The sequence below is a fragment of the Podarcis erhardii genome (genome assembly GCF_964252035.2).
Source record: "Podarcis erhardii genome assembly, chromosome: 6".
Lineage (NCBI taxonomy): Eukaryota > Metazoa > Chordata > Lepidosauria > Squamata > Lacertidae > Podarcis > Podarcis erhardii.
In genome coordinates, this window is record NC_138510.1 from 19,315,591 (window position 1) to 19,343,126 (window position 27,536).

A 27,536-nucleotide genomic window follows, 5' to 3' on the forward strand; every position below is an offset into this window, starting at 1 on the left:
TCCTAACCCACGTCTACTCAGGCCTTACAGAATGATGCCCAGTGGAAATTCACCAGATCCAATATTTTTTAAGAATAGCCAACAAGCTATTATTGGGCCCTCCCCCTTCATCCCACTAAAACTGGTGACCCCAACAATATGACTTGTCAAAGACACACATATTCTGACACTGAACTTAAGTAAACTCCCATGAATGCAATGGGCATTCATAAGATTTTGTTGAGAGGCTGTCGTTCTCTGCACATTTATTCAAAAGCAGCAGGACTCATTTCCAACACATGCTTAGGACTGGAATGCCAGAGGAAGGAGAACAGCTTCTCTAGCTGCAGTGCCAAGGATCATGTCAACAAGGATCATGTCAACATACTCAAAAATCATGGCGATAAATGTGAAAATTAAGGCAACAAGTTTTCAGAATGAAGTGGATAGAACATAGCGTTTTCGTAGTTTTCCTACCAAAAGCACATCTACTGAAACAAGACACAGCAAGGGTGTAGAAAGAGAGGGTGTTAGCACCTGGCTAAACAAAGGCCTCACTGAAAGCTAGGCTTGATTTTAAACTTTGAAGCGGAAATAGATTACTCTAGGATGGGAGTTGTCTGTAGGAATCTCTCTCTCCCCCAAACCCTTTTCTTTTTCAGGGTGAAGATTCAGAAGTATCAGGTTCTCCTATGTATGGGCCTCTATACATTGCCACAGTTTAACTGTGCACTGGTGGTACTGTGGAACTGTGTGCTGGTTCCTCCATGACATAAAGATTAGTGCCAGCCCAGCACAAGTCTGAAACGGAGTTAGGTTAAAGCAGAATTCAGACAGATGTCCCACACAGTCACTGCTACAAAGGGTTTGCCGAAGTTTATGAAACCTATTTCGCTCTGCTCTGCTTAGCATGATAGACTTGTGGAGTTGAAAGGCACTAAACAAAATGGCAGCCAACACTCCCTTCCACCTTACAAGCAAGCTTCTCTTACCAAAAGGAGACAAGTGTCAACCAAGCAGAAAGTTCCTGATCTTCCAATCCCTGCACTGCAGTGTACTACAATGGGTCCATGTTCGGGGCTCAGTGACCCCGACTCTCTCACTTTGACCAGGAAGTTGAGGAACGAAGCTGGAGACTCGGGGACTCCAAAGTCAGGCCACGTTGTATAATGAAAGTGCAGGATTTCTCGAGTTTCATGTGTCTGCAAAAGCCAAAAAAACATTTTCACCCAAGGTTTCAAGAAAATAAAAGTACGCAGCGATACTCGTTATGGCCTGCAACAACGCTTCAGTGATTAGGAAACTTGACATTCAGTTTATTTTCATATATCTTCTAAAAAAAAAAAATTACACGTGCATGGAACATAACACCCGACAACTCCCCACACCTGCCCTGGCCAAACTTCAGAAAGTTGATTTCAAGGCTACATTTGAACAGGCATTTACTTCATGAGGTGCCACAAAAATTTTACTCAAGTGTAAAAAGATTCACAGAGTATCTCAAATTCCACTGTAGGGACACTGCAATTCATGATATTCTAGGGCAAGGCTGTGGATTCTCCAGCCCAGGGGCCTCATCACACTGGCTAGGCCTCAAATCTGGCATGAGAGACCATTTTGGCCAGGACAAGTCCACCTGCCCTGTGGGACTGGTACAGATGCAGTTTCCTGCTGAAAGTGGGCTTTGCGGGCACTGCTGATTGTCAGCACTTGCAAAGCCCTCTTCGATTTCAAACTGCACAGGCAAAGGAAAATTCATCAACGGATGTCATGGTGCCATTAGGTGACTGGGGATTGCGGTCTAGCGCACCTGTCAAAATCGTTGCGGGAAAGAGATGAACCTCAGGGTCACTTCCAACTCTACAATTCTATGGCTTTGTGCACTTGGGTACCAAAGCATCTCTTCTGCTGGCTGGGAACTGTTCCCCATATCTGCCCTAAGATCCTATATGATTATTACATGGTAGTTGTTTACTACTAGAACCGCTAAACAGGGTTTGCCTCTTGATTCAAATGTAGCCTGATTCTGCGGTTTGCCATCAGCTATTGGCACAAGATCTAGGAGAAAGTTCATGGGAACCTGTTCAGTTGAAGGAGAGTTTGCAAAGCCCCGTGCAAAGCGATCCACAAGGCCTGGATATCACTTGATTGTCTGCGAGATAGCTTTTTTTGTAGCAAGGGACTCAGCAAAAGGGTCTGACTGAGACCCTTGCAAAGCGCTATCTTGTTGAGTGTTTTCCAAGGGTCTCAGCAAGACTCAACTATCAGCTGATTGTTGGGTCCCTTGCAAAGTGTTTTGCAAAACCCATGCTGGCGAAAAAGGCTCACCAAGCATAACTGTGTCAGGTGCACTAGACCTATACAGTCCTCCACCCTCGTTCTAGGAAGTACTTTACTATGGGACATGACCTAATTGCGCTTCTCATTAAAAAAGCGAAAAATTGGGAAATATGGAAAACATACTGCTTTCCCCACTTCTATTTCCACACAACTGCCAAGAATGTAGAGACAGGAAACTCTTGAGAATTCCTGCGGTGTTTCTAGCCCCCATGGCTGCAAAGATGTTTGCAGGTACGATGGCAAAAAAACCCCCTGATGTGCTTATCTGTGTTGAATGTGCTGCCCATACCTAGGAACTAGAATCCGAAGAGCCAGTGCGGCAACTTCTCAAATGTTAGAACAAAATACCTTCAACGCAACTGAGATTCTGCTACATCAGCATTAAGCAGATCTTGAAGCTCTAGCAAAGAGTCATCAAGTATCCATCTTCTTAATGCAGGGGACTAATATAGCAAAATACGGTTTGTAAAAAGTGTGCGTATGTGTGAGAGAGAAATGGTTAACGCTGAGCTTCCCCATACTTACTGTGAGGTTTTCCAATTCTAACTGTCGTACTGTATAGTAGGATTTTATATCTTCTGATATCAAGGTTAACGTCAAGTTTGTATCCTCAAAGAGCATCACTTTCTCCTCTTTTTGCGGCCAGTACTGTGCACATTTTATCTAGAGGGGGGAAACGAGCAAGACTCGTGTTCAAGCTGCTTGACAAGGAGTCGCCCAGAACGGCAAGCATTATTTACAAATCATCAGCATGCATAGCACTTATAGACAGCCCCTTCGCACTATCCGTGTACATGTGGCACACAGACGTAGTTTACTGAATATCTAAAAGCAGACTTGCAGAAATGAAAAGGGGGGGGGGGGCTGTCGTTTCCCACAGGCTTCCAGTCAATAAGAAGAGGAAGGAAATTGTACAGGGAAGGACTTGAGCAAAGAGGCGAGTCTTTAAAATCAGCGGTTGTGAACCTGTGTTTGGCTTCCACCGTAACTGACTAATGGTCATTCTGGCTGCGACTGATGGGAAGTCGACATCTGGAAGGTCACAGGACCCCTAACCCTCCTTTAAATGCTCCTTGAAGATGCTGGAGGACGCGTGAGTGATGTTGGAAGAGATCACTTGCAAAATGCAGTGATGGAATGCAGAGTGCATCAGTTCTGGGGTTGGAAGTGTGCCAGTGGTGTAGCACATGAGTTTGCATGCAGGTCTCAGTTTGCCACTGAAAGGTGGCAGGATGTGGAAAGACCTTTGCCTTGGATACCGGCTGGAGTGGAGTGTACTCTAGATAGGCCGCAGTTTCCAGCTTCCAGTGCTTGTGTGTGTTCATCCACCCCTAAGAATTTACGCTGAAAGTCTCAACCGCTAACAACAGGAGAAACCCCTGTGATTACCCCTTAAACCACTGAAACCACTGAGTGAACAAAACATATTTTCGAGTGCCATGGACTGGCGCTAGGCACCGGGTTTCTGGAACCGATCTGGGATTACAGAACATGGCAGCTAGGGAAAACCTCATTTGGGCAAAACTGACAACTGCAACGAGCCAACAAAATTGCCTTAACGATTTATGGGACTCTATTTAGGAGAACAGCTAGAAGTATACATGCACACAACTGTAGCTTTTAATTAGGAATCAAGAGACACAGATGCAATTGAGTTGTTCAGTTCAGTTCAACCCCTTTCCCCCAAATCCCAATCTTATGAGATCATTTTGATGCCATATGGGATAGTTTAAAGGTTACAGCGGTTTGTTCTCACTGAAAATGGAGTCTGGGCATTTCAATTACCTAAGTTCTTGACTGATCATAGTAATTTTCTCAATAATAATTTCCCAGGAAATCCAAGATTTGCATCGCTAGAATGTTTATATGCCATGAAGCTGATGGTGTCCAATGGTTGAGACAACTATCAAACCTACAATTGTAGACACCAAGAACTTGGGTTCATGGAGAACGCTGTCCTGCAGAATTCAATACAACTTCAATGACATTTGACGAGGGAAATGTTTACTGTTCTTGGATTTTTAGTGTTCCGTTTTCAGTGCAATAGCCTTATTCTTTCTGCTTTCTCTACCATATGACAAAGAGATGGATAATTATGCTATTTAATTACTGATCAAAAATAGTCCAACATGGGATGGTAATACTGGAGACCTTTTATAGAACGGAAACTGGTACAATCCAGTAGGGAGTATTACACAAAAGAAGTGTTTGAGGCAATAGTTTACCAACCCACAAAATGTTTTATCCAGAGGGGGGGGGGGGAAATGAAGGAATTATGTGTAGGATAGCCCATTGTAGAAGGCACCAATGTCTTTTCCCATTTAACTCCTGAACAATACGACTTGGTTGGAGACAGAAAGAATTTTTAATCTTCTGCAAATTTATTTTTAATCGCAGCTTGCAAGAGAATCTGCTCCATGTAACTTTTTTTTTTTTTACACTAAATGGTTTGGCAAATAATGTTTTTGCCAAGTTCCCATTGAGTATCCCCCCTCAACCGTTTGTCGAGAAGCATTAGCAGCCTTCCCTCAGGGGATCTCAATAATTCTGTGCTTTGTTCAAGCTTACTGGCAGTGGAGAAAGAATGAGTGGGGGTGAGTGGGAGAGGAAGGAATGGTTGAGTCTGTGGTTACTGTACTTCTCGTTTTAGATTTGTTTCACTACGCATATTACTGGGGAACTGGAAACCTCCACTCAACAAGACAGTGATTACTGCAGACGACTTCTCCATAAATCTTTCCTATATCCTATAAGGAATACAATTCGCTCTTCACTCCAAGGACTTTTGAAAAATGCCTGCGAGGTTATTTATGACAAGTGGTCGACTGACTGTTGTTTGGAAAGAGAAGCATTGGCAGGCGAGCTCGGCAACTCCTTCAAGGCCGAAGACTTGAAGGAAGACAGAAGAAGAGAGCTCGAAACACAGAAGTAGTCAACGTGGTGCCATTCAGATGTTCTTGAACTCCAACTCACATCATCCCAGAGGCTGATGGGAGTTGGAGTCCAACAACAATCTGGAAGGCACCATGTTGACAACTCCTTTCACCACACGTTACTTAACAGTTGGGTGAGCTTCACAAATGAAATGAGAGGCATGGAAGATGGCTCAGCTGTCAACCCCTCGCACACAGGCCACGTGGCACATGGACACCCATGTGTTCACCACTTTAACTTAAAGGGAATGATTTGGATGTCTGCGATGATAAATTCAGAAGTCAACTAACCAGCTCCACGAACCATTTCCAGATTAACCTGTGTAAGTGGTGGAGCCACTGCCTGTTTTTTTGCCTAAGGTGGGGAACCTCAAGCCCAGGGGCTGAATGCTCCCCAGTCCTCTCTTATCTAATTCTCAGGCTCTCTGCAGCCTCCTCAGATGCTTTTGCTTGAACGGGAATGTGTCCTGGAACTGCCCTTGAATAGTACCTTTTGCATGCATGGATGGTAGATGGACAAGTGCATTTGGGGGTAGGGGAGGTTGCACATGGCCACGTGAAGAGTTACATCCATTGTTCTGTCCACTTTTGTCTTTGGCCCCGAAATGCGGTTCCTGGGACGTTCCCCACGAAGTAAGACGGTCCTTGGGGTTAGAACAGTACCCCACCTGTGCCCTAAGGTAAACCTAGGTATGAATTTCCTAACTATTTAAAGGTAAAGGGACCCCTGACCATTAGGTCCAGTCGCGGACGACTCTGGGATTGCAGCCTCATCTCGCTTTATTGGCCTAGGGAGCCGGCTTTCAGGTCATGTGGCCAGTATGACTAAGCCGCTTCTGGCGAACCAGAGCAGCACACGGAAAAGCCGTTTACTTTCTCGCTGGAGCGGTACCTATTCATCTACTTGCACTTTGACGTGCTTTCGAACTGCTAGGTTGGCAGGAGCAGGGACCAAGCAACAGGAGCTCACCCCGTTGTGGGGATTCTAACTGCCGACCTTCTGATCTGTAAGCCCTAGACTCTGTGGTTTAGACCACAGAGCCACCCGCGTCCCTTCCTAACTACTTATAAAAGTGATTTATTCATCAGTGAGTGCACCATCTGCTTTACAGCACCCACACACAGGGCTGTTTGTGATGCGACCCAAAAATGCATTATGCAAAAACCCTGAAGCAAGAAAAATATGCATATCAAATGTGCTTACTAAAGTGTTTGAAGAGCTTTCAAAAACACACATGCAGCAGCAGTATGGTTTCGGGAGTAGTAAGAGAATGTGAAGACCAGAGGGGGAGCAGGAGGAGAAGAAAGTAAAGGGAAAACGAGGAGGAAAGGGACTATCATTGTAGCTATGGCAGCCACAGAAGTCCCTGGATTGCCTGAGAACCACATGGACACTGGCTTGGGTTCCACAACAGAATGAAGGACATACACAACTGAAAACAAGTAAAATAGTGGTATAGTGTGGTTCTTCTTTGGACACGTGCAAAGGGTTGAAAAAGCAACAGCAATGTCAGCTGAAAGTTTAGGTTAATAAAAGGTCTGATCTGGAGGGCTTTTAATAGCTAGGAGTTGACACAGCTGTTATTGTTGTACCAAGTTTCCAAGCTGTTCAATTTTCAATATGAAAGTTGCTGTTTTAATGGGTACAAAAATGTCCCCAGTGTCTCCCTGCTTTAAACACTTACATGCATTTTTTCATACCTGTTTGCAGTCATCTGTAATCAATACACTGCTGCTTCAGAGCCACTTTTAAAATCCTGAACAGACTTCTTCACTGTGTGATCCCAGCCATTCAGGGATCACACGGTGAATGCAATGACATCACTGACCCTGGTTAACCACATTTTGAGGGCTCTGCTGATGCACAAAAACACCTGAATTGAAAATAGTAATAACTGAGGAATGTCCCAAGAATTTTTCACACCTTTCCACGTGGCCCATCAATAAAGGAACCACCAAAAAATTGGATACGGAATAAAAAGTCTGTGCAACTCGTTCTCCTGGTGAAACTCAGTGCTAGCTTCTGTACTTGACACTGGCTACCACATCTCTATGAACTAACTTGGGACTGAGAGAGAAATGAAATACAAGTAAATAAATATGCTCAGCCCCTTCATTACACCCAAATGCTGATACTGCAAAGGAGCAAAGTAAAAAAGTTCATTGCACTGGGTTGCAGGCTGGTCATATATTGCACTCATACTGCACAACTGGTTCTGAACATAATAGATTCCATTATATTTCTAGGTTGTCTAACAAATACTTATTTTTCTTCACTTCTGGCATGTGTATTATTGCATTTTTTCCCTTACAGGACCATTTTCATCAGGTTTTTAAATTGTGCATGCACCATGTGCTCAGGATCCCAAAACAAACATTTGGGGGGCGGGGATGATTTCGTTACTTACTGATCCCTTTTCCATCACTCTGTTGAGCATGACAACGCCACGGCTTTTCTGTTCCCAAATCATCTCCCAAAAGTGACCACAAGTATTTGGCAGAGGCCCCTGCAAAGATACAAAGCCTTAATGTGGTACAAGTTCAGAGAACAGCAGCCTAGCAACAATTCTCTATTTCTAAACCCAACACAGGGAGTGGCTCCTCTTTTCAGATACATAAAATGTGAAGTTTTAAGTGATTTCCATCCTGCTTCATATTGTGAAGTTGCCAAATACTAATCTTTAAGGATGCAGAACTTGAAAGTTTTATAGATAGAGAACCATGCCCTTATTTCATTATTTGCTAGATAGGAATGGTAAAGAACAGTTCTAAGAAAGCTTGTCGAGAAAAAAATGAAAACGCCACTCCGCATGATAAATTTAAGATGCTTGTTCAATCAATGGAACTTACAATTCACAGAAACGAGAGACAATAAAAGCCAACTGCTAGGAAATTCAGCCATCTTTATCATTTCATGAAAAGTCTTGGCATAGCATTGACACGCAAGGTCAGGAAGAGTTTACTATTCCTGCTAGATGTTTACCCGATCCACTTTCAAAGTAACCTCTCTTCCAGGTCAAAGGTTCTTCCTTTCCCACCAGTCCCTCACATATCAACCCATGAGGTCCAATGTATTAAAATGTATCTACAAAAGACTTACTAAGGATATTAGGCTGGCCAAAATGGGAACCCTGCACTCACCAAGCTTGCAAGTGCAGCGAACTAGCCCCTTGGAAAAGAAAGTGACTGATGGCCGAGTGGCTAAAAGTCAATTCCATTAGCCCACAACTGGCATTTAATATCACCCGAATGCATGCTATATCCTGTTGCTATTCAAGTAACTAATCCAGAATAGATATTGCTAGGAATTGGGAGTCAAAGGGATTTGGATTGCCCAGTCTATCCAAGTTTAGGAGGTCAGGAACAAAGGCTTCCTAGTCTCTTAACTTCTGATTACCTGCACATGGGTACATGATTGAGCCTTAAGTCCAGTGGTACCTCTGGTTGCAAACGGGATCCATTCCGGAGTCCCGTTCGAAACCTGAGCAGAACGCAACCCGTGTCTGCGGGTCGCGATTCGCTGCTTCTGTGCATGTGCGTGATGTCATTTTGAGAGTCTGCGCATGGTACTTCCGGGTCGCCGCGGGATGCAACCTGAAAACGCTTAACCTGAAGCAAATGCAACACGAGGTATGACTGTATTACAAAGCTTATGGGGAGATGCTCAGAGCAAACGAAGGGCTGCTTCACCACTATGAATGTGATTACACCAAATTTAACTTCTCATCCTTGCATTTCCTCTGTCTCATGTACATCTCTGCCCACCCACAGTATTTTGCCTCTGATGCACCCTCAACAATGCATCCTTGAACCCTTGTACCCTTGAGCAGATGTTGCCTGTTTACTTGACTCCGTGATACTGTATTCGCCCCAGCTCAAGAGGGAGACTGGTTGCTCAGGAGCAGTTTATGCAAATATTCGTTAAATTTAGATGGGACTTTGCCACCTCGTTTGCTGGATAACCGCTTTGGTACAACTCAGGGCCGGATTTAGGTTTGATGAGGCCCTAAACTACTGAAGGTAATGGGGCCCTTTATATGTCCAGTTGTTCTTTGTCAACAACAAATTGTCGCTGTTTTTTATGTTGAATATATGCTATATGGTAATTTATGGATCTAATAGTATCTAAAGCCATTTGCCACTGTTGCTGCATGTAGGTTTTATTTTATTTGTTTTTTATCTTATATTTTGGAAATGTACATCCAATTTTTTCCCCTTTACATTTTTTGGGGGGCCCCCAAGAGAGTGGGGCCCCAAGCTATACCTTGTTTAGCTTATACGTAAATCCGGCACTGGTACAAGACCTTGAGCCTTGTAGGTCTCATTTCACATGATTGTTTTTCTATATGGGTGAGACTTTGCTCTCAATTTTCCATGCTGTGGAGTAGGGTGAATGCACCCTATGTAATATAATCATTATTTAGGACACCTACACATGGAAGAAAAGGGATATGGGTGGCGCTGTGGGTTAAACCACAGAGTTTAGGGCTTGCCGATCAGAAGGTTGGCTGTTCTAATCCCCGCGATGGTGTGAGCTCCCATTGCTTGGTCCCAGCTCCTGCCAACCTAGCAGTTCGAAAGCACGTCAAAGTGCAAGTAGATAAACAGGTACCGCTCCAGCGGGAAGGTAAACAGCGTTTCCGTGCGCTGCTCTGGTTTGCCAGAAGCGGCTTAGTTATGCTGGCCACATGATCCAGAAAGCTGTCTGTGAACAAACGCCTTTACCTTTACCTATGGAAATCCCAAAGTGAATTGAAAAGACATTCTCGGTGCACAACAGAGGCACCTGGAGACTTGATACTTTACTGATTCTGTCAGTTCAGCCACATTATCATCACTATTCGTGGAGTATGCAGAGTGTTAGAAACTGAGATATGAAAGCCAGGAGCTAAATGGTACCTCAGACCTAGGTTATGGGTGCAACAATGGAATGTATAGGCGCACTTTTATAACAAGAATAAAAAGCTGAAAATGAAGGAACTGCAGCTAAAATCTTGTGTTCATTTTTCACACGGTCTAGTCCTTCCCCTGCCCGCCCCCCTAATATTCTTATGAGGGTCTCTTGTCCAGTCTTCAGAGAGTAGCTGGAAGTGGAGAGGCAGAAAAAGGTACTCCTTTCCTTCCACTCTGCGGTTTTAAATTGAAATCTTGGGGGCAGTACCGCGCCCAGAGCTCCCTGTCGCAAAATGCACCTAGAACAATGGGAGTTCTGAACACTGAGTGTGCATTATTAATTTGTGTAATTTTTGAATAGAGAGGTAGCCGTGTTGGTCTGCCATAGTCAAAACAAAATAAAAAAAATCCTTCCAGTAGCACCTTAAAGACCAACTAAGTTAGTTCTAGGTATGAGCTTTCGTGTGCATGCACACTTAGGTATCTGAAGAAGTGTGCATACACACGAAAGCTCATACCTAGAACTAACTCAGTTGGTCTTTAAGGTGCTACTGGAAGGAATTTTTTTTATTTTGTTTTGAATAGAGGTTACTTTTCCTTACAGATGTTCCTAGTCGACTGCCACCACCCTTTGCTTTAATAAGATTTAAAGCTAAGGAAAGGCTCTTCAACTTGTCCATGGGGACTTCCTCGAGTCATCACTGGCGTTTCGCATGACTCCTTGTGCAAAACTGAGACAAATAGACACGAGAAACCAAGATGGATCGAGCCCAAACAAATCAATGGAAAAGAATTGGAGTAATTTGAAGTGCCTGGGCCAATGAGAGAGGGAGGAGGCAGAGTGAAGATTCTATCAAAGGAAACAGCTTCAGAAAGAGAAAAGGACACGGCTGATCACAAAACCGACCATCAACAGGAAGGGGACTGGTGCACAGCTTCCTGCACTCTGCTTTGGGGGAGCAAATGATCCCGGTTCAGTAACAACAAAGACATAAAGCTGGGAGGAGCCAAGGAGGGATGCAAAGCTCTGCTGGAAATTACCCATGCCTCCTCTCTAAGGAGATCTATTTTTGAGAGTCACTGAAGAATAAGAAAAGCAGCTCTACGGCCTTCTACATAGATACGCTAGGAGGAGGGGGGACTTGAATAGGCAGCATCAAAGTTACTTAGATCACAAAAGCATGGATATACTATGCAGTAAGAAATGCTGAAGGAGCAATCCCTTGTTTAACTTGAATGGATTTCAGAATGCTTAAATCACAATTTGCAATTCATAATTCTAGGCATACAAGTGACAAAAAGAAAAATCCTTTGTGTAAAAGAATCTATATGCTTTTGTCGATCTTATTCCACGTAATGAAGCCGTAATACAAACAGAAGCAGGCCTTATAAACACATTCTTCCAAAGGGGGTCCCAGGTCTTTGGAAGTCATATTTCATGTCAGTAAGTACCTCAGGGTCCAGCATTATCAAAACACTGGCAGGCCCTCTTTTCTAGATTGTCACTCTATTGACTTTCCCCAGTTCTCAAATGTGAAGAATGCAATTCTTCACACAGTGCATAGTTACACTATAGAACAGACATAGGCAAACTCGGCCCTCCAGATGTTTGGGGACTACAATTCCCATCATCCCTGACCACTGGTCTTGTTAGCTAGGGATCATGGGAGCTGTAGTCCCAAAACATCTGGAGGGCCAAGTCTGCCTATGCCTACTATAGAATATACTCCCACAAGAGGCAGGGGTGGCCAACTCTTGATGGCTTTAAAATAGGATTAGATTAATTCATGAAGGAAACGGCTAACTATGGCAAACTTCTCTTATGGGCATTTCTACAGCAGTGAAATGTTGCACAACAGGAAAAACGAATGCCTTTAACCAATTCTCTCTCATGCCACACACAAGCTATGCATTTATAAGATTCAAAGACCGAACAAGAGGTAAGGAAGACTATGAAATGGGTTCTCCATCCTTCCTCCTCTCTCAAGCACTTACCTGTGTGAGGATGTAGCTCCTGTTTGCCTCTTCCACTTTTATCAAACTGGCATTGATATAGTCATTATCATCCTGCTGCAGCTTAATTCGACTGTGGTCAACTGTAGAATGCACAGTAAGAAAACCACTGTGTGTTACTCACTTTATGCGAAGCAGCTTATTCAAAAAGAAGGGCTAACATCTGTCATTTCAAAATAATGAAGTATAGAACAGCACCCATTTTCTTCTGAAAAGAGTGTGTGACTGATGCTTAATAAGATGTGTTACTAACAACAACTTAGTTTGCACGTCATGTTAACCCATAGTTAAAATAAGCTATGGTTTAATGTCAACAAGCATAGGCTCATGCTGGTGTACACTGCTGATATTGTGGGTGCTTTGACCTTTCCCACTCCTGCTGTGCTGGAGGGGAGACAAGCCACAGTTTGACTTGTAACATGCAAACCTGGGCTTGAGGTTTGTTTCCCGCAAGCTAACCACAAGTGGTAAGTGAAGAATAAACCTTGGCTTCAGCTTGTGGTTTGTTTGGAGAAACAAACCATGAATCCAGCTTGGGGTGTAACAAGAAGCCAGACTACAACGTGTCTACTTTCTGGTACAGTTCATACTGATGAAATCACGGGCGTCCATGATTTTATAAGAATGAACCAGCATGCTGATCAGACACATAAAACCATAGTTTACTTTAACTATGGTTTAATGTGGTGTGCAAGCTGGACTAAAAGAGATGTTATGTTTGCATTTTCACTTTCAATCAAGATAGATATAAGCAGACCTATACCAGGCTGAAGTTGTATGCTTATTTTTCAAAGCTTTTTTTTTTTAGCTGTCACATACTTTTCAGAAGAGATTGGAATCTCAATAATTCCAAAACATAATCCTTCACCTGCACTGTTGCGTATCTTTTATTCAATTAATGTTTCACCCAGCTATTATCAATAGTCAAGCCACTTTGACAGTATCTGCACTTCGTTTCAAAAGATCTGAAGTTTGCTCTATTTAGCCTACCCAGATATAGAAGAATCCCTACATTTTACAGGAAAACCAAACTGACTGGAAGCCGTTTCATCTAAAACAAACAAAAATCAATGGTGGTTACCACAAAAAGAACCCCTAAAACTGATCAGTAAGCAAAATTACGTGCAACATTATAGCTTCTATTGAGTTTTCCTGGAAGACTCAGCTGATTTTTAGTCTATTAAGTGATGGTAGAGATTTTCCAGTACATGGCGATACCGTATCTTCAACATTAATGTAGATAGGAGATCTATGACTGAATGCACATGACTTTTTTTTTTTTTAAAAAAATCCTCATGAGATGCAGGTGGTCATTATGACACACTTGGGAGTTGAACAGCTAGAAAAGTTCACCGCGGCTTGTTTGAGAGCCAGTGCAGTCAACGTGGAGACAATTATGGATTGGAACCAGGGAGACTTAATTGCAAATCCCCACTCATCCACCTCTTAGCCAAACAGGCCTAATAATAATAATAATAATAATAATAATAATAATAATAATAATAATTTATTTATACCCCGCCCATCTGGCTAGGCTTCCCCAGCCACTCTGGGCGGCTTCCAAAAAATATTAAAATACTGTAATACATCAAACATTTAAAACTTCCCTAAACAGGGCTGCCTTCAGATGTCTTCTAAAAGTCTGGTAGTTGTTGTTCTCTTTGACATCTGGTGGGAGGGCATTCCACAGGGAGGGCGCCACTACCAAGAAGGCCCTCTGCCTGGTTCCTTGTAACCTGGCTTCTTGTAGTGAGGGAACCGCCAGAAGGCCCTCGGTGCTGGACTTCAGTGTCCGGGTAGAACAATGGGGGTGGAGACAACGTACTGGGAGCCAATGTAGGTCTTTCAAGACTGGTGTTATATGGTCTCGGCGGCAGCTCCCAGTCACCAGTCTAGCCGCCGGGTTCTGGATTAGTTGTAGTTTCCGGGTCACCTTCAAAGGTAGCCCCACATAGAGCGCATTGCAGTAGTCCAAGCGGGAGATAACCAGAGCATGCACCCATAGGATTGTTGCAATGATAAATTGAGATAAATTGACATGGTCCTGAGCTTTCTGGAGAAGAGGTAGGTAACAAATGGAATTCACTGTTATGAATTGTGGCAACAGCCACTAGCTTAGATGGCTCGAAAGCCAATTAGACAAATTCACGTAGGACTAGGCTATTCACGGTTACATGGTACAGCCAGGTCTAGATGCAAGATTCCTCTTAAGATCAGTTGGTGGGGTAGAACAGCAAGATGGTGCTTCTGTATGTGTCCAGTGCTTGTGGACATCCTAACCAGAGTAACTGGTTAGTTCCTCTGCGAAACAGAATGCTGGACGAGAAGGCAAAGCGTTTTTACGTGATTAAACAGGAAATCACCCAGCTTTTAAACTAGCCACTAAAAATGAAAGAGACTGAGCAACAGCAGTTCTTCGCTTAACTTCTAAAAAGCTGAGTGTCTGTGCTCACTGCTTGCCTCGGAACCCAAACCCACCATTCTGGAAGCCTTTGCTTAGTGCATGGAAACAGGCTGAGCTTACTCAACAGGGAAGAGAAAATGCAACCTTCACAAGCTCACAGGCACATCTCTTTCACTATTGCAGGCATTCCAGGACGAAGGTCTGATATTGGAAAATACCATTCCAAGGTCAAACCCTTGCAAAGTTTATCACTGGCATGTAGAGAAAGCTGGGCATTTGAAAGGTTGGGGGGGGAGATGAGCAAGGTGGACATACTGCAAGTTCTCTACAGCTTTGGGACAAACTGGACTCCATCTCTGCTTGCCCCAGTTGCGAATTTCTCTGCTTTGCATGTCTGTGCCCAATTACAATGCTGGAGGACCAGCGGTAATATTTTGGTATATTATCAAAATAGCACAGAGCAGCCTATTTTGAAATTGTTATTTAAAGCAACAGAAGGGTGCTGTTTTAAAGTTGCACACACATTGGAAACAATACAGTTTTACCTTGAATTGTTTGGCATTGCATCTGCACTACTCCACCCTTTTGTAAAGACTCCTTGAACGTATTGAGAGGGATACAGTACTTACATGGGCTGACATCTCTGTATCTGTTGCGATTTTTGTTTCTGGGAAGTTTGGCCACTTTACATGGAAAGTCACTGGCTTCATGCCTTATGTCCTAGAAGGAAATAAATTAAGAAATTTAGCTGTGCTGTAAATCTACATGGTGGTCTCAGTTCGTTCACTGTACATTATTATTACTACTACTACTACTACTACTACTACTACTACTACTACTACTACTACTTTCTTTTGGTTGGTTCAGGAATAAAAAACACTGAAAGCTGATGGCTTATCACAGTGCTTGATTCTGTTTCGTGGAGTCTGCAAAGAAACCATTCAAACCAGTTTTTAGATTGAATCACCCAAGGAGAATCCTTGCCATGTTCAATCTTACATTAGAGGCTGAGCAATATATATATATATATATATATATATATATATATATATATATATATATATATATACATACACACACACACACACACACACATATATATATATATATATATATATATATATATATATATATATATACGACGTCACTGAAAAACGATTTTGCACAGTAAAGATTTTAGGATAGAGACCATGTTATTTGCCAGATTTCATTTGTGTGACATACAGGAGAAAGCATAATTTCACTTCCAGACCACAATTACCAGTAGTGGGTCTTGTATTAATTGCAAAATAAGTAGATAGGCAGGGATATCTCTGCCAGAACACATTTGTCCTTTGGTATCCTACATGCCACCATTTCGTAAATACGTATTAATAGCTAAGGGCTGCACATGTCTGGTTAAGATAAGAACCCAAGTTTTCTTGAGTCATCAGCGCCATGGGCTGGAGCCATAGATTTCAAAAGAATCCTTTGTATGTAGTGTGTTCTGTGCACCAAGTCAGCAGTACAGTTTAGAAGCAACGAACTTAAAAGATTTTTGTGCTGCCTTATTATAAAACCAAACCTGTCTGAAATTGGATTGCGCTATGTAGCAATGAAGTGTGGATTAAAAATATTAAGTAAATCAACCATTTTAAAAAATGACAGGGACTTGGTATAGGAAACACACAGCATTAGAAAAATACGGAAGACCTGGTATAGATTCAGAAACTGAAATGCAAACTGCTAGGTTTTAACTTGAAGCAGTATGAAAAAACAAGCTGGAATAAGAAAACTTAAGAAGTTCCAGGAGAGGGATCTTCCTTGCATATGCAAAATGAACAGTAAAGCTCAGCTTAAATGGTCGTCCAAGAAAATTAAACAAATTTGGCTGGGCCAAATGCATCATTTTTGACTAGGCTTGGAGTGAAGCCATTTTTTATATTTATTTTGTTAACTAAATAAATATAAGACTTACATGAACACCATGCAAGTTCACTTTGTTTTCTGTACTCAATTTAGACATAATAGAGAGTTAGTGCCAGATCCTAGTGATTTTTTTTTTTTCAGGAACACACTCTCTCTCACACACACACACCCCACTGGCAGAATATACACAGTTCTGCCAAGTACTAAACTTGCAAGTGGCCTCGTAAACCCTCTTACATTCAGAGTGTTTTCTGACTTTTTATAACATTTCCCAGCACATGGTAGAGAACTATTGCTGAACTAAAGAGACTATGGTGTAATTGCTTCTGAAGAAACTTTCCTTGGGCCCAGAAGATGTGAACAGATGTCCAATGAAGGCTAACATTCTCTTCCTGGATGCAGAGTAGCCAGTCAACTTCTAGACTTTCTAGATTTATTTTTGGAAGAAAAACTCCTTTGTCCACTCCTATAGATGACATGGGGTGTACAACACTGTTGATGCCCCTGGACCTCTTTGTGGCTTTTTATGCCATCAGCTATAGTACGTTTTTAGAGAGGCTGATCATGTTGGGTCTTGTTGGATCCTGCATTTCGGCTGCTCCACTCATACTTGGATGTCTGACTCAAGAAGATGGCATTTCCTCAACATTTATACTCTGGGATCCCACAGCACTCTACAGTCGTACCTTGAAAGCCAAACACCTTGGCACTCGTACGTTTTGGCTCTTGAACTTTTTTAAAAAACAGGGTAGCTTATAAATACTGCAAAATGAAACAAAAACCAGAGCATGGAATTTCCAATTCCCCAGCCATAACGAACGCCTATGGAGCCACACCTGTCTTTGCCCCCAACCACAATAGTCTACTTCTGCATCAACTTCTGCAATAAAACACTTCATCTTGGTACTGTTGGTACAGATGCTTTGAGAGGTGAAACCACTGCTGTTCCTCTTGAGAAGGACATCTAGCTACACCCTTTGTGACAGGCAGAGGAACCAAAACCGTACGCTGAGTTTTCTGTTCTTATGAGACGTCTCAACGGCACTGAGCTCATTAAGCAAAGTTCTAGTCACAAGTGGCCAACTTCTGCACCCTTGGGGAACTGGAAACATCCCCCCCCCACGTGGTAAGACTGAAAGAAAGCCCGTGCATGTCCTCTGACATCAGTGAAAGGGGAGGAGGCTGTGGAATGAATGTGTTTTCCGAGAGATCTCAAGAGACAGATTGGCATCAACTCACTTCCTTCCAAGAATGAGCATGACCGACATTTATACAGAGCGTGCAGGATGATTCACTGCTTCTTCTAGATACATTTTTACTGTGATAAAAAAAACCCAACCTTCTTGATTCAAGTATGGAGAAAGCCCTGCTCCAGGTGCCCCCACCAGGTGAAGTGAGGCGGGTGGTCACTACAGAAAATGCCATCTTGGTGCAGGTACCAACCTGGCTGTGGAATTCCCTCCCCAAAGATTCTTGCCTGGTACCTTCTTTATGGTTGTCCTGGAACCTGGCGAAGACTCTCTTTTTCTCCCAACAACATCTGGAGGGCAACCACATTGCCTACCCATTTGAACTGCATTTTATCATTTATATGTCTGTGAATTGCCCAGAAGACAAGGTTAAGACTGTGGTGGCCTAGTGGTTATAGTACCAGGCTAGGACCCAGGAGAGAGGGGGCACATACCCACTACTAAGTGGGTATGGCGAGAGACAGAGGTATGTGTAGCAATAGGCGCAAATATTACCTCTGTACAGTGGACACACACCTGTACACACTTAACCTCCATCCAGAGAAGCAAGATGCATTATAGCCCCAAAAGAAAATGGTGAGGATTGTGGCCTGGGAAGAGACAGTGTTGCTGAGGAGTGAGGGTGGCCTATAGGGAGAGTCCTGAAAGCCAGATTGAGAAGGGTATTCTCTCTCTCTCTCTCTCTCTCTCTGTGTGTGTGTGTGTGTGTGTGTACGTGTACACATATGGCTCCCAGTCTGAGATTCCCCACTCCTGTTGTGCAGTATATCAAGGACAAAACTTAATAATAATAATAATAATAATAATAATAATAATAATAATAATAATAAATACGACAACAGGATTTAGGTTACTGGGGTGCAAATGTTTTAGTGCAGAGTGTAGACACTTGTTCGCTGTCCGATATCCCTCCCTGTTTAGAATACTTCTTTAGCTCTACTGTAAAAGTTGCAGCGGTCAAACATCACAGAATCGTGCTGTTAAGAGAGATCTGAGATAAGCAGACACTGATGTAACTGAATGCAGATGACGTGCAGGGAACAAAAATAGAGCTTAGGGCTCGCTGAAGTGGCAACCTTTTGTCTGGGTAGTACCACTCCCAAGTCTTCAGGTGGGAGGGGTCTCACATGATTGAATGCTCCTTCATAGAGGAATGAATACATATATACACTGGGTATACATAATCAATAATGACATATTCAAATCAACCATATGTACAATTCTATATACCTTAACACTCCTCCCTCCACAAGGTTTATTTAACTTTTAACATTTTAATTGCCCCAAATTGTTCAAACCTGCCCAAATAGCTTCTCAAACCAATCCTCCTCCTCCTCATTGACCTTATACCCTTTCATTTTATGTATCTTCACAGTTAGATATTTTAAGATTATAATATTTTTCCGTTTTCCCCTCCATTGGTTCAATGGGAGAGGAATATATATATCTATATATATATATGTATGTCAGTCACGTTGAAAACTGGATGCCAGGGCAAACCTAGCTTAGTTCCGCCCCCCACAGATGGATTTTTCATTTTGATTTTGATTTCCGTATGGAGGAGCACTGAAACGCTACAAAAAGCAGCCCAGACGCAGGTTCACCACTTACTCCCACTGGAAACAGCCCCGTCATTCCAAGAAATAGGTGGCATTTTGAGTAAACCCTAAGTAGAAAGAAGAAGAAAAAAACCTCGAGAGGAAGAACCTCACCAACACAAGATTTCCAATGTTAAATACTTAATGTGCTTTAAGCATGAGTCACAATAATCTCATGTGCCTGAATCGTTCAGGGGGGAAAACAGACATGGCAGCAAAGTGCAGCTTGTGAATGGGGGGGGGAGGGGAGGAGGTGACAGATCACTACCCCCCACCTTTCCAGAAAATCTCAACTGAATAGCTTCCCGTTTCTTTCATGAATAAGAGGCCTGATTAAAGCTGCACGAGTGTGAAGATTCATCCCTGGTCTACATGAACCTAAAGGGAACAGGCACGACTTTGTCTTGCTAGAGTCGCTATACCAAATCCTCATCAAATGATTAGGTATTGTACAAAGTATATTGGTGCTAAAATGGGTTCCTCTGTTTGGAAATTGCTCTTCCCACGGCGCCCTGCGGTGCTCACTTCCATCATCTCTGTTCTTCTGCATTAGGCCACTGAAAGGATTGCTGTATTTTTTGCTCCGTAAGATGCACCTGACCATAAGATGCACCTAGTTTTTAGACGAAACAGTGGGTGTTATGATTTTTGTGGTTCATGCTGTGGCCACACACATGTGATTTGCCAGTGAGTTTGGGATAGCCCAATGCAAAAATCCTGAGTATCCATGTGGATCCGTGCTTTGTAACCGCGTTTTTGCACCATTGCTGCCCCACAAGACAGTGGATGCGTGATTTTTTAGTGCAGGCTATAGCCATGGACACGCTATGTGATCTGATGGCGAATTTGGGGTGACCCAATGTAAAAATCCTGAGGATCCATGTGCTTTTACTCCCCCCCTCTCAGGCAGCCTCCTTTATCGCTAGTGTCTCTTATCTCCCTCCCGATCGCTTGCTGATCAGCTGCTCAGCGGTTTTGTTTCAATACCCCTTCCCTCTTTTTTTCTTTTTTTTTTTTTTAAAAAGCACAATCTGGTTTTCGCCCCAGGCAATTCAGCTCCAGGGACCACACATTCGCTTTGTGAGACGCACAGACATTTCCCCTTACTTTTTAGGAGGGAAAAGGTGCGTCTTATGGAGCGAAAAATACGGTATGTAGAAGATGAGCAGACTCAGTCGTTTGCATCTATCAGAATCTGGGAGATTCAGTGTTCAAATCCCCACTGGGCCATGAAGCTGGATGGTTGATCCCGGGGCCAGTCAGTCTCTCAGTCCAACCTACCTCACAGGGTTGTCGTGAGGGTGAAATGGAGGGGAGTGGGGAGGACCACCACACACACCATGTTGAGCTCCTGGGGGAAATGTCACTTCTATTTATGGAGGAGACTTAAAAGTAGTCTTTAGAAGTATAAACTCCTCTCCAAATATGATAAACATAATCAAAGCATTTTGAGTGAAAACATTTAAACACAGTTACCAAGATTCACGATTAAACCCCCCCCAGAAAGAACAATAAATCTATTTCATTTCATTTCAAGCCAACCATCCTCGCTGTAAGATCTAAAACCCTAACCTACAACCAGTGCAAACAACACACAGGAACTAAAATGTCCACCTACACTCTTTAATTAATAGGAGACTGATATAAAAACTTATTCAGCCCCCCCCCCCGAGATGAAATCGGTGAGTGAGCTAATTATACCTTTCAGGAAAGGGAGTTCCTTAAATATAGGGACACCACCAAAGAGACTCTGCCTCTTGTGCCTGCCATACTAATCAGCCATATGGGGAGGCACACAAACAGGGACCCTGTAGTGTTTTGGTAGGCATGGCCTCCTGCATAAAAGGGAACACTAATTGTAAATGAACTCCAACATGACGGAATGCCCGATAGTTTGGGTTTTATAAAATGATTATATTTCTGTGGCAGTTCAGGTGGCAATGCTCCTGGATCCAGTAATGATATGATATGATATATGATATGATATGATATGATATGATATGATATGATATGATATGATATGATATGATTTGATTTTATTTTATTTTATTTTATTATTTTATTTTATTTTATTTGCCAGAACCCTTTTTATTAAGTCCATCTGATCATGAGACCCCAACTATTTCCAGACCACAGGATTTGACAATCTCCTACGCCTATATAGCTGTAAAGATTGTCTATTTCATTCATACAGAGCTGTCCATGAATGCTCGTGCATTATTAACACAGCCACCCACCTTCTGGTGGGGCGGGGGGGGGGGTGAAAAAGAGGGAAGCAGTATGCAGTATCACCATCTACTGAAAGCAAGGAGCGGCCACAAGCAGGTGCTCAAAACTTGCAAGGTGGCAGAGAGAAGCAACTGCAACACGAAAGCTTATGAACCAAAGAGGTGAGTGCCAGGACCCTCTGCACCATAGGTAGGCAAACTAAGGCCCAGGGGCCGGATCCGGCCCAATCCCCTTCTAAATCTGGCCTGCGGACGGTCTGGGAATCAGTGTGTTTTTACATGAGTAGAATGTGTCCTTTTATTTAAAATGCATCCTTGGGTTATTTGTGGGACATAGGAATTCGTTCTCCCCCCCCCCAAAAAAATATAGTCTGGCCCCCCACAAGGTGTGAGGGACAGTGGGCTGGCCCCCTGCTGAAAAAGTTTGCTGAACCCTGCTCTGCACCAACGCAACAATTTTGCAGGATTGCAACACTCAGCCCATGTTATCCATGGGCTGCATGTTGCAGAGCTCTTTAAAACTGAAAAGAGACCTTTGTTTCTAACTCATCGTGGAATTTAAATCCCTTTAAAATAAAAAGCTCTGCAGAGGAAAAGAAGAAACAATGTTGCTTGCTAATTACGGTAACCTAGGTCTGTGAAAGAATATACAGAACAAGGAAAACCATTATTTGGCATGTTCTGCTACAGCTTTGTTGCACTTTCTACTTGAGAACCTCTGCCCCTCCAAATATTTCCCAATATGAAACTATCTTTAAGTGTGTGTGTGTGTGTGTGTGTGTGTGTATGCGCCCAGTTTGCATACAGCACTAAGTCTTGATGAGCAAACCCAGTCCTGCAGATTAACCATGGTTTGCTTTCTGCCAATAGACCACAACTTGAGGCCACCTTTTGCTGTTAGCTTATGAACCGTGACTTGGTGTTCTGTCCAAACAGAAAGCCTTGCTTGGCAAGGCAACTCTAGGTGCTACATGAGGCAAGAAGAGCTGGAAAGGAAATGAAGCTTTGCAGAAACAAGCCATGACTAGTCTTTGGGATAACTAATGGTTTGTCGGACAAACCATAGTTCAGTGCTAACTGTTAATGCAGCTCTGTATGAATGAAATAGAAAATCTTTACAGCTATACAGTGGTACCTCGGGTTACATATGCTTCAGGTTACAGACTCCGCTAACCCAGAAATATGACCTTGGGTTAAGAACTTTGCTTCAGGATGAAAACAGAAATCATGCTCTGGCGATGCGGCAGCAGCAGGAGGCCCCATTAGCTAAAGTGGTGCTTCAGGTTAAGAACAGTTTCAGGTTAAGAACGGACCTCCGGAACGAATTAAGTTCTTAACCCGAGGTACCACTGTATAGGCATAGGATATTGTCAAATCCTGTGTTCTGGAAATAGTTGGCGTCTCGTGATCAGATGGACTTAATAAAAAGGGTGTCTGGCCAACAAAATAAAATAAAATAAAATAAAGGCTCTACCAGCCAGTCATATTAGTGCAGCTGTCAAAGGTTTCACATTTATGCTGGCTGACTATGTTGTTACAAACTTTTTGCCTCAACGTGGCAAAGGGAGAGGACATCAATCACAAAGCACTGGAAGGTAGTGAAGTCAAGCTTATTTCATGTACACCTTTTCTGCAATTACTGCACTCAAAGTGGGGTTGCAATAGATAACAAATGTTGCAACTTAATGATTCAGTTCATTACAAAAACTGATAAATCAAAAGCAAAGGCAAGTATCAACACAGCACTTAATTCAAAATAATCCATTGTACTAAAATTACTGAGACTAATTGTGACACAAAGTCACAATTCATTTAACCAATCTAGCAAAAAACCCGAACAAACTCAGCAGCAACAAAAATATAAATGAATTAAGGTACTGAAATGGCAGCAATAAGGGCACATATTCAGGTAAAATTACTATCTAAAGTGGTGAAATTGCAGCCAGGGGAGGGGAGGGGGGCCTGAAACCACACAATAACCTTTAACCCCAGTAAGTAGTCAGAATGAAAGAATTATTTGGCAAGCAGGAGATGGAGCTAACTCTTCCTTCACACACAAACAAACATCCACACAAACACATGATTAGCAAGACTGCCGATCAGATAAAGTTTTGTGTGAAGTTCTTAGGAGAGAAAGAGATAAACTCTTACAATGAACAATGGATACCGAGAGTTTTGATTCTTGCAATTATTTTATCACACTGCTTCGCATTTGCTTGACTACACAGCTCTACTTGCTAACATGGCAGGGAAAGTAAACAAGTAACTGGGACCTTACCCTTACAACCGTACCCTTGCAATGTGGTATTCCTAGAAAGCCCCTTGCTGCTTCAAGTCCTAGAGAAGTAATTTGACGCACGCATGCGAATTAATGTGAGCAGCCATTCAGGGACCACATTCGGCAGGCCTAAGTGCTGAAACACACAAGCCTCAGTATGCAAACTAGGTGGAACCATTAAATCATGTCAGCACTTGGAAAGAGGTTAATGCAGAAGCCTTTGCTCCTTTCCTAGTCATCACACCATGTTGAAACCGGAGAAGTCACTGCTCATCCTCAAGTCTGCCATCTTTGCCAGCTTATGACGGTAAGGGCACACAGACGGGCTGTCAGCACCCCTGCCCTTCTTATTCTGAAATGGCCCAGTGCTGGGAACTTTCCAAAGCCACATGAGCATTGCCTGGAAGCTTTGCAAATCTTATTTTCGGCAGCTTCAGGAAGCTGGAGATAAGGTGTATACGACTGCCGAGTTTTAATAAAATAATACGGCGTTACAAGCATCCTGTTCGTTTGAAATGGTAATCTATTGTTCTTCATCGCCCAACTTTTGGGATGCAAACAAAAGATCAATCAATCAATCAGATTTCAAATATTCTGACCAACCCTTGTAAATGCAAGTGAATGCACACAATAAACAAGCCCAGGCAAAGGAACCATTCCAAACATTTGTGTGAATATGCAATTCAACTGTCTTCTGTAATACACAGTACTGTATTTCTGAATAAGATACTACTAGTTTTAGCCATACAGGAGTTTCGTAGCTTGCTCTAGTGGTGTAGAGCTTGCTGTTTTAAATGTGTTTTGTTGCTTTTATGGTATGGTGTTACAGCGGACGCTCAGGTTGTGATGCACGTTGCAACCCGCAGTATCCGCAACCTGCAGTGGCGTGTCTGCGCATGCACGGGTTGCGATTTGGTGCTTTGCACATGCATGGCCGCCGAAACCTGGAAGTAACCCGTTCCGGTACTTCTGGGTTTCGGCAGTCCACAACCCGAAAAAACGCAACCTGAGGTATGACTGTACAGTGGTACCTCGGGTTACATACGCTTCAGGTTACAGACGCTTCAGGTTACAGACTCTGCTAACCCAGAAATAGTGCTTCAGGTTAAGAACTTTGCTTCAGAATGAGAACAGAAATTGTGCTCCGGCGGCGCGGCAGCAGCAGGAGGCCCCATTAGCTAAAGTGGTGCTTCAGGTTAAGAACACTTTCAGGTTAAGAACGAACCTCTGGAATGAATTAAGTACTTAACCCGAGGTACCACTGTACTGGTATTTTTATGGTTGCACCCCATATTGGGATCATTATGATGAACAGCAGCCTACACGTTATTTCAGATAAATAAACTAAAATGTGCCTACTCGGCTTGTTAGTGCCATTATGCCCACAAGTAGCACATGTTCTTTTGGCTGACATGGAAGACTGCCCCCAAATACCAAGGTAATCACAAAAGATTCTCTACTGCGCAAACACAGAGAAACAAAAGGACACAAAAGCTGTTCAGAGCACAGAGACACGAAGTAATCAGCTAGAACAAAAGCTATCGTGCTTCCTAATTCCGGCTGCAAGCTGAAGAGAAGAAATCTACCCCAGCAAACAATGCCCATTGTTCAACAAAAGGCCCATGCTTTGCTTGGTCCCTGGCATCTTCAGCTTGAAAGGATCTCATGTGAAGGGGCTGAAATAGAGATCTTGGAGATCAAGACAAATAGTAATGGCAATATGAACTGGCTCTGTGCAAGATACCCAGTGAGGTAGGTTAGGATGAGAGGCAGTGAATGGTGGCTGAGTGGGGATTTGAACCCTGATCTTCATGGTGGCTGAGTGGAGATTTGAACCCTGATCTCCTAGGGCCTAGTCTAAAACTCTAACCACTACACCACCACTCCCTTTTTCAATGCAGACTTAGAATCAAACCATGCACAGCAATAATCATGCAACTTGCTGGGATAGCTCAGTTGGTAGCGCATGAGATTCTGAAGCCCAGGGCCATAGGTTCGAGCCTTACCTTGCGCACAAGTTTCCTGCATTGCAGGGGGTTGGACTAAATGACCCTTGGGTTCCCTTTCCAACTCTACAATTCTACGATTCTATGACTGGCCATGGTGTGTTTATTTAAACACACACAGCAGTAGTGGGAAGGGGCTTTATCACGGCCCACCTGCCGCTGCAGTTACTAATTATGTAATTATTGTCCTAATTGTTCTGGCCCTCAATAACAAAGGATAACCCAGTTTAGTGTGGAAGGCATATATCTGGGCTTCCTCTAGAGGGGTTACTAGATTAATGAAATGCAAGTTTCCTATATAACAGAAAGGTGTGGGGTATTTTTGGGAGGGAGAGATCCCTATGTCAAATCTGTGTGGGCTGGTGGTTGCTAACTGAAGTTTAGTTCTGTTCTCTTAGGAAAGCTCACCACAGTTGCCTCCAAGTTAAGAGTTAAGAAAAGTTGATAGGTGAATGGAAGAGAGAATATTAGCTTGCTCAATTTGGTTTACAGATCTCTAAACGTGTTCACTGCTGCACTTTAACCAAATTTCGCCCAATGAATCATCATCCACAACGGCACATACCACTGCGATTAGCTATGAACGAATGCCACAAAATAATCAAAACACGATCCACCGTTAGGTGTTTGTTGCCTGCCATGGTAATACGTACAATTCAAATGACAGAAAAGGCACCTAATTGTGTGAATTGCTCCCAGACCCAAACCACCCCGACAACAGCTATTATTTCTGTTCAGGGGCCGCCATTACAAAAACTCCTCAATGTGCATTTGTTGGTAAAGGGCCAGGGCTTTATTTAAACAGAAACACATACCGTATTTTTGGCTCTATAAGACTCACTTTTTCCCTCCTAAAAAGTAAGGGGAAATGTGTGTGCGTCTTATGGAGCGAATGCAGGCTGCGCAGCTATCACAGTAGCCAGAACAGCAAGAGGGATTGCTTCTTTCACTGCGCAGCTGTTCTTGCTTTTCTGGCTTCTGAGATTCAGAATATGTTTTTTCTTGTTTTCCTCCTCCAAAAACTAGGTGGGTCTTGTGGTCTGGTGCGTCTTATAGAGCGAAAAATACGGTATATTCTGGCTCATTCGGCTTTACGTGTACCTTTTTGAAAACACAAAACGGTTCGGAACTTGCATCTTTTGTTACGACAACCTTACATTTCAAGGGATTTCTCAACTTCAGCTGAATGGGGAAGGGTAAGGACGGCGGTGGTCTTGAAAGAACAAGAACAAACGCTTGGTTAGGACATTCCAAAATACCCAGCGGTGATGAAAGAAAAGTGAAGAAACAACATCTGACGCTCAACCCCACCAGTCCTTCTAAGTGCTTACAAGTCAGATGTGAGCAGACAGGAAGAGTGGCAGAGGGGGGAAACTGGCAACACTAAGTCCATGTTTGGACAATCAACTTTTGGCTTAACCAGTGAGAGATTAACAAACTCTCCCGCACATTCATGCAGCTGCTTCTGCTGATCTTCTGGATCAGGCCACTGCCCCATCGAGTCCAACATCCTGTTCTCAGAGAGGCTAACCAGATGCCGGTGGGAAAGCCCAGCCCAACAGCACTCTCCGCTCCCATTGGGTCTCAGCAACTGGGATTCAGAACCCTTACTCCTCCGACTATGGGCTTAACCTTCGCCCAAGCAGAGAAACAGCATTGTAGCCGGTGTTTGGAATTAGCCAGGCACCAGGAGCATTTTTGTACCG

At 43.1% G+C, this 27,536-nt stretch overlaps 1 protein-coding gene across 2 annotated transcripts in view; it reads right to left on the reverse strand.

Moving 5' to 3' along the window:
* PTPN1 (protein tyrosine phosphatase non-receptor type 1) overlaps window positions 1-27,536 on the reverse strand; it is an 88,235-nt gene that overhangs the window by 7,822 nt on the left and 52,877 nt on the right. For both annotated transcript variants that reach the window (XM_081867735.1, XM_081867734.1), the window contains exons 2-6: window positions 15,192-15,282; window positions 12,141-12,241; window positions 7,661-7,759; window positions 2,845-2,982; window positions 972-1,181 (exon numbers count right to left, since the gene is read on the reverse strand). In XM_081867735.1, the coding sequence (XP_081723861.1) occupies window positions 972-1,181; window positions 2,845-2,982; window positions 7,661-7,759; window positions 12,141-12,241; window positions 15,192-15,282 (639 nt within the window). The remainder of the gene's footprint in view (window positions 1-971; window positions 1,182-2,844; window positions 2,983-7,660; window positions 7,760-12,140; window positions 12,242-15,191; window positions 15,283-27,536) is intronic.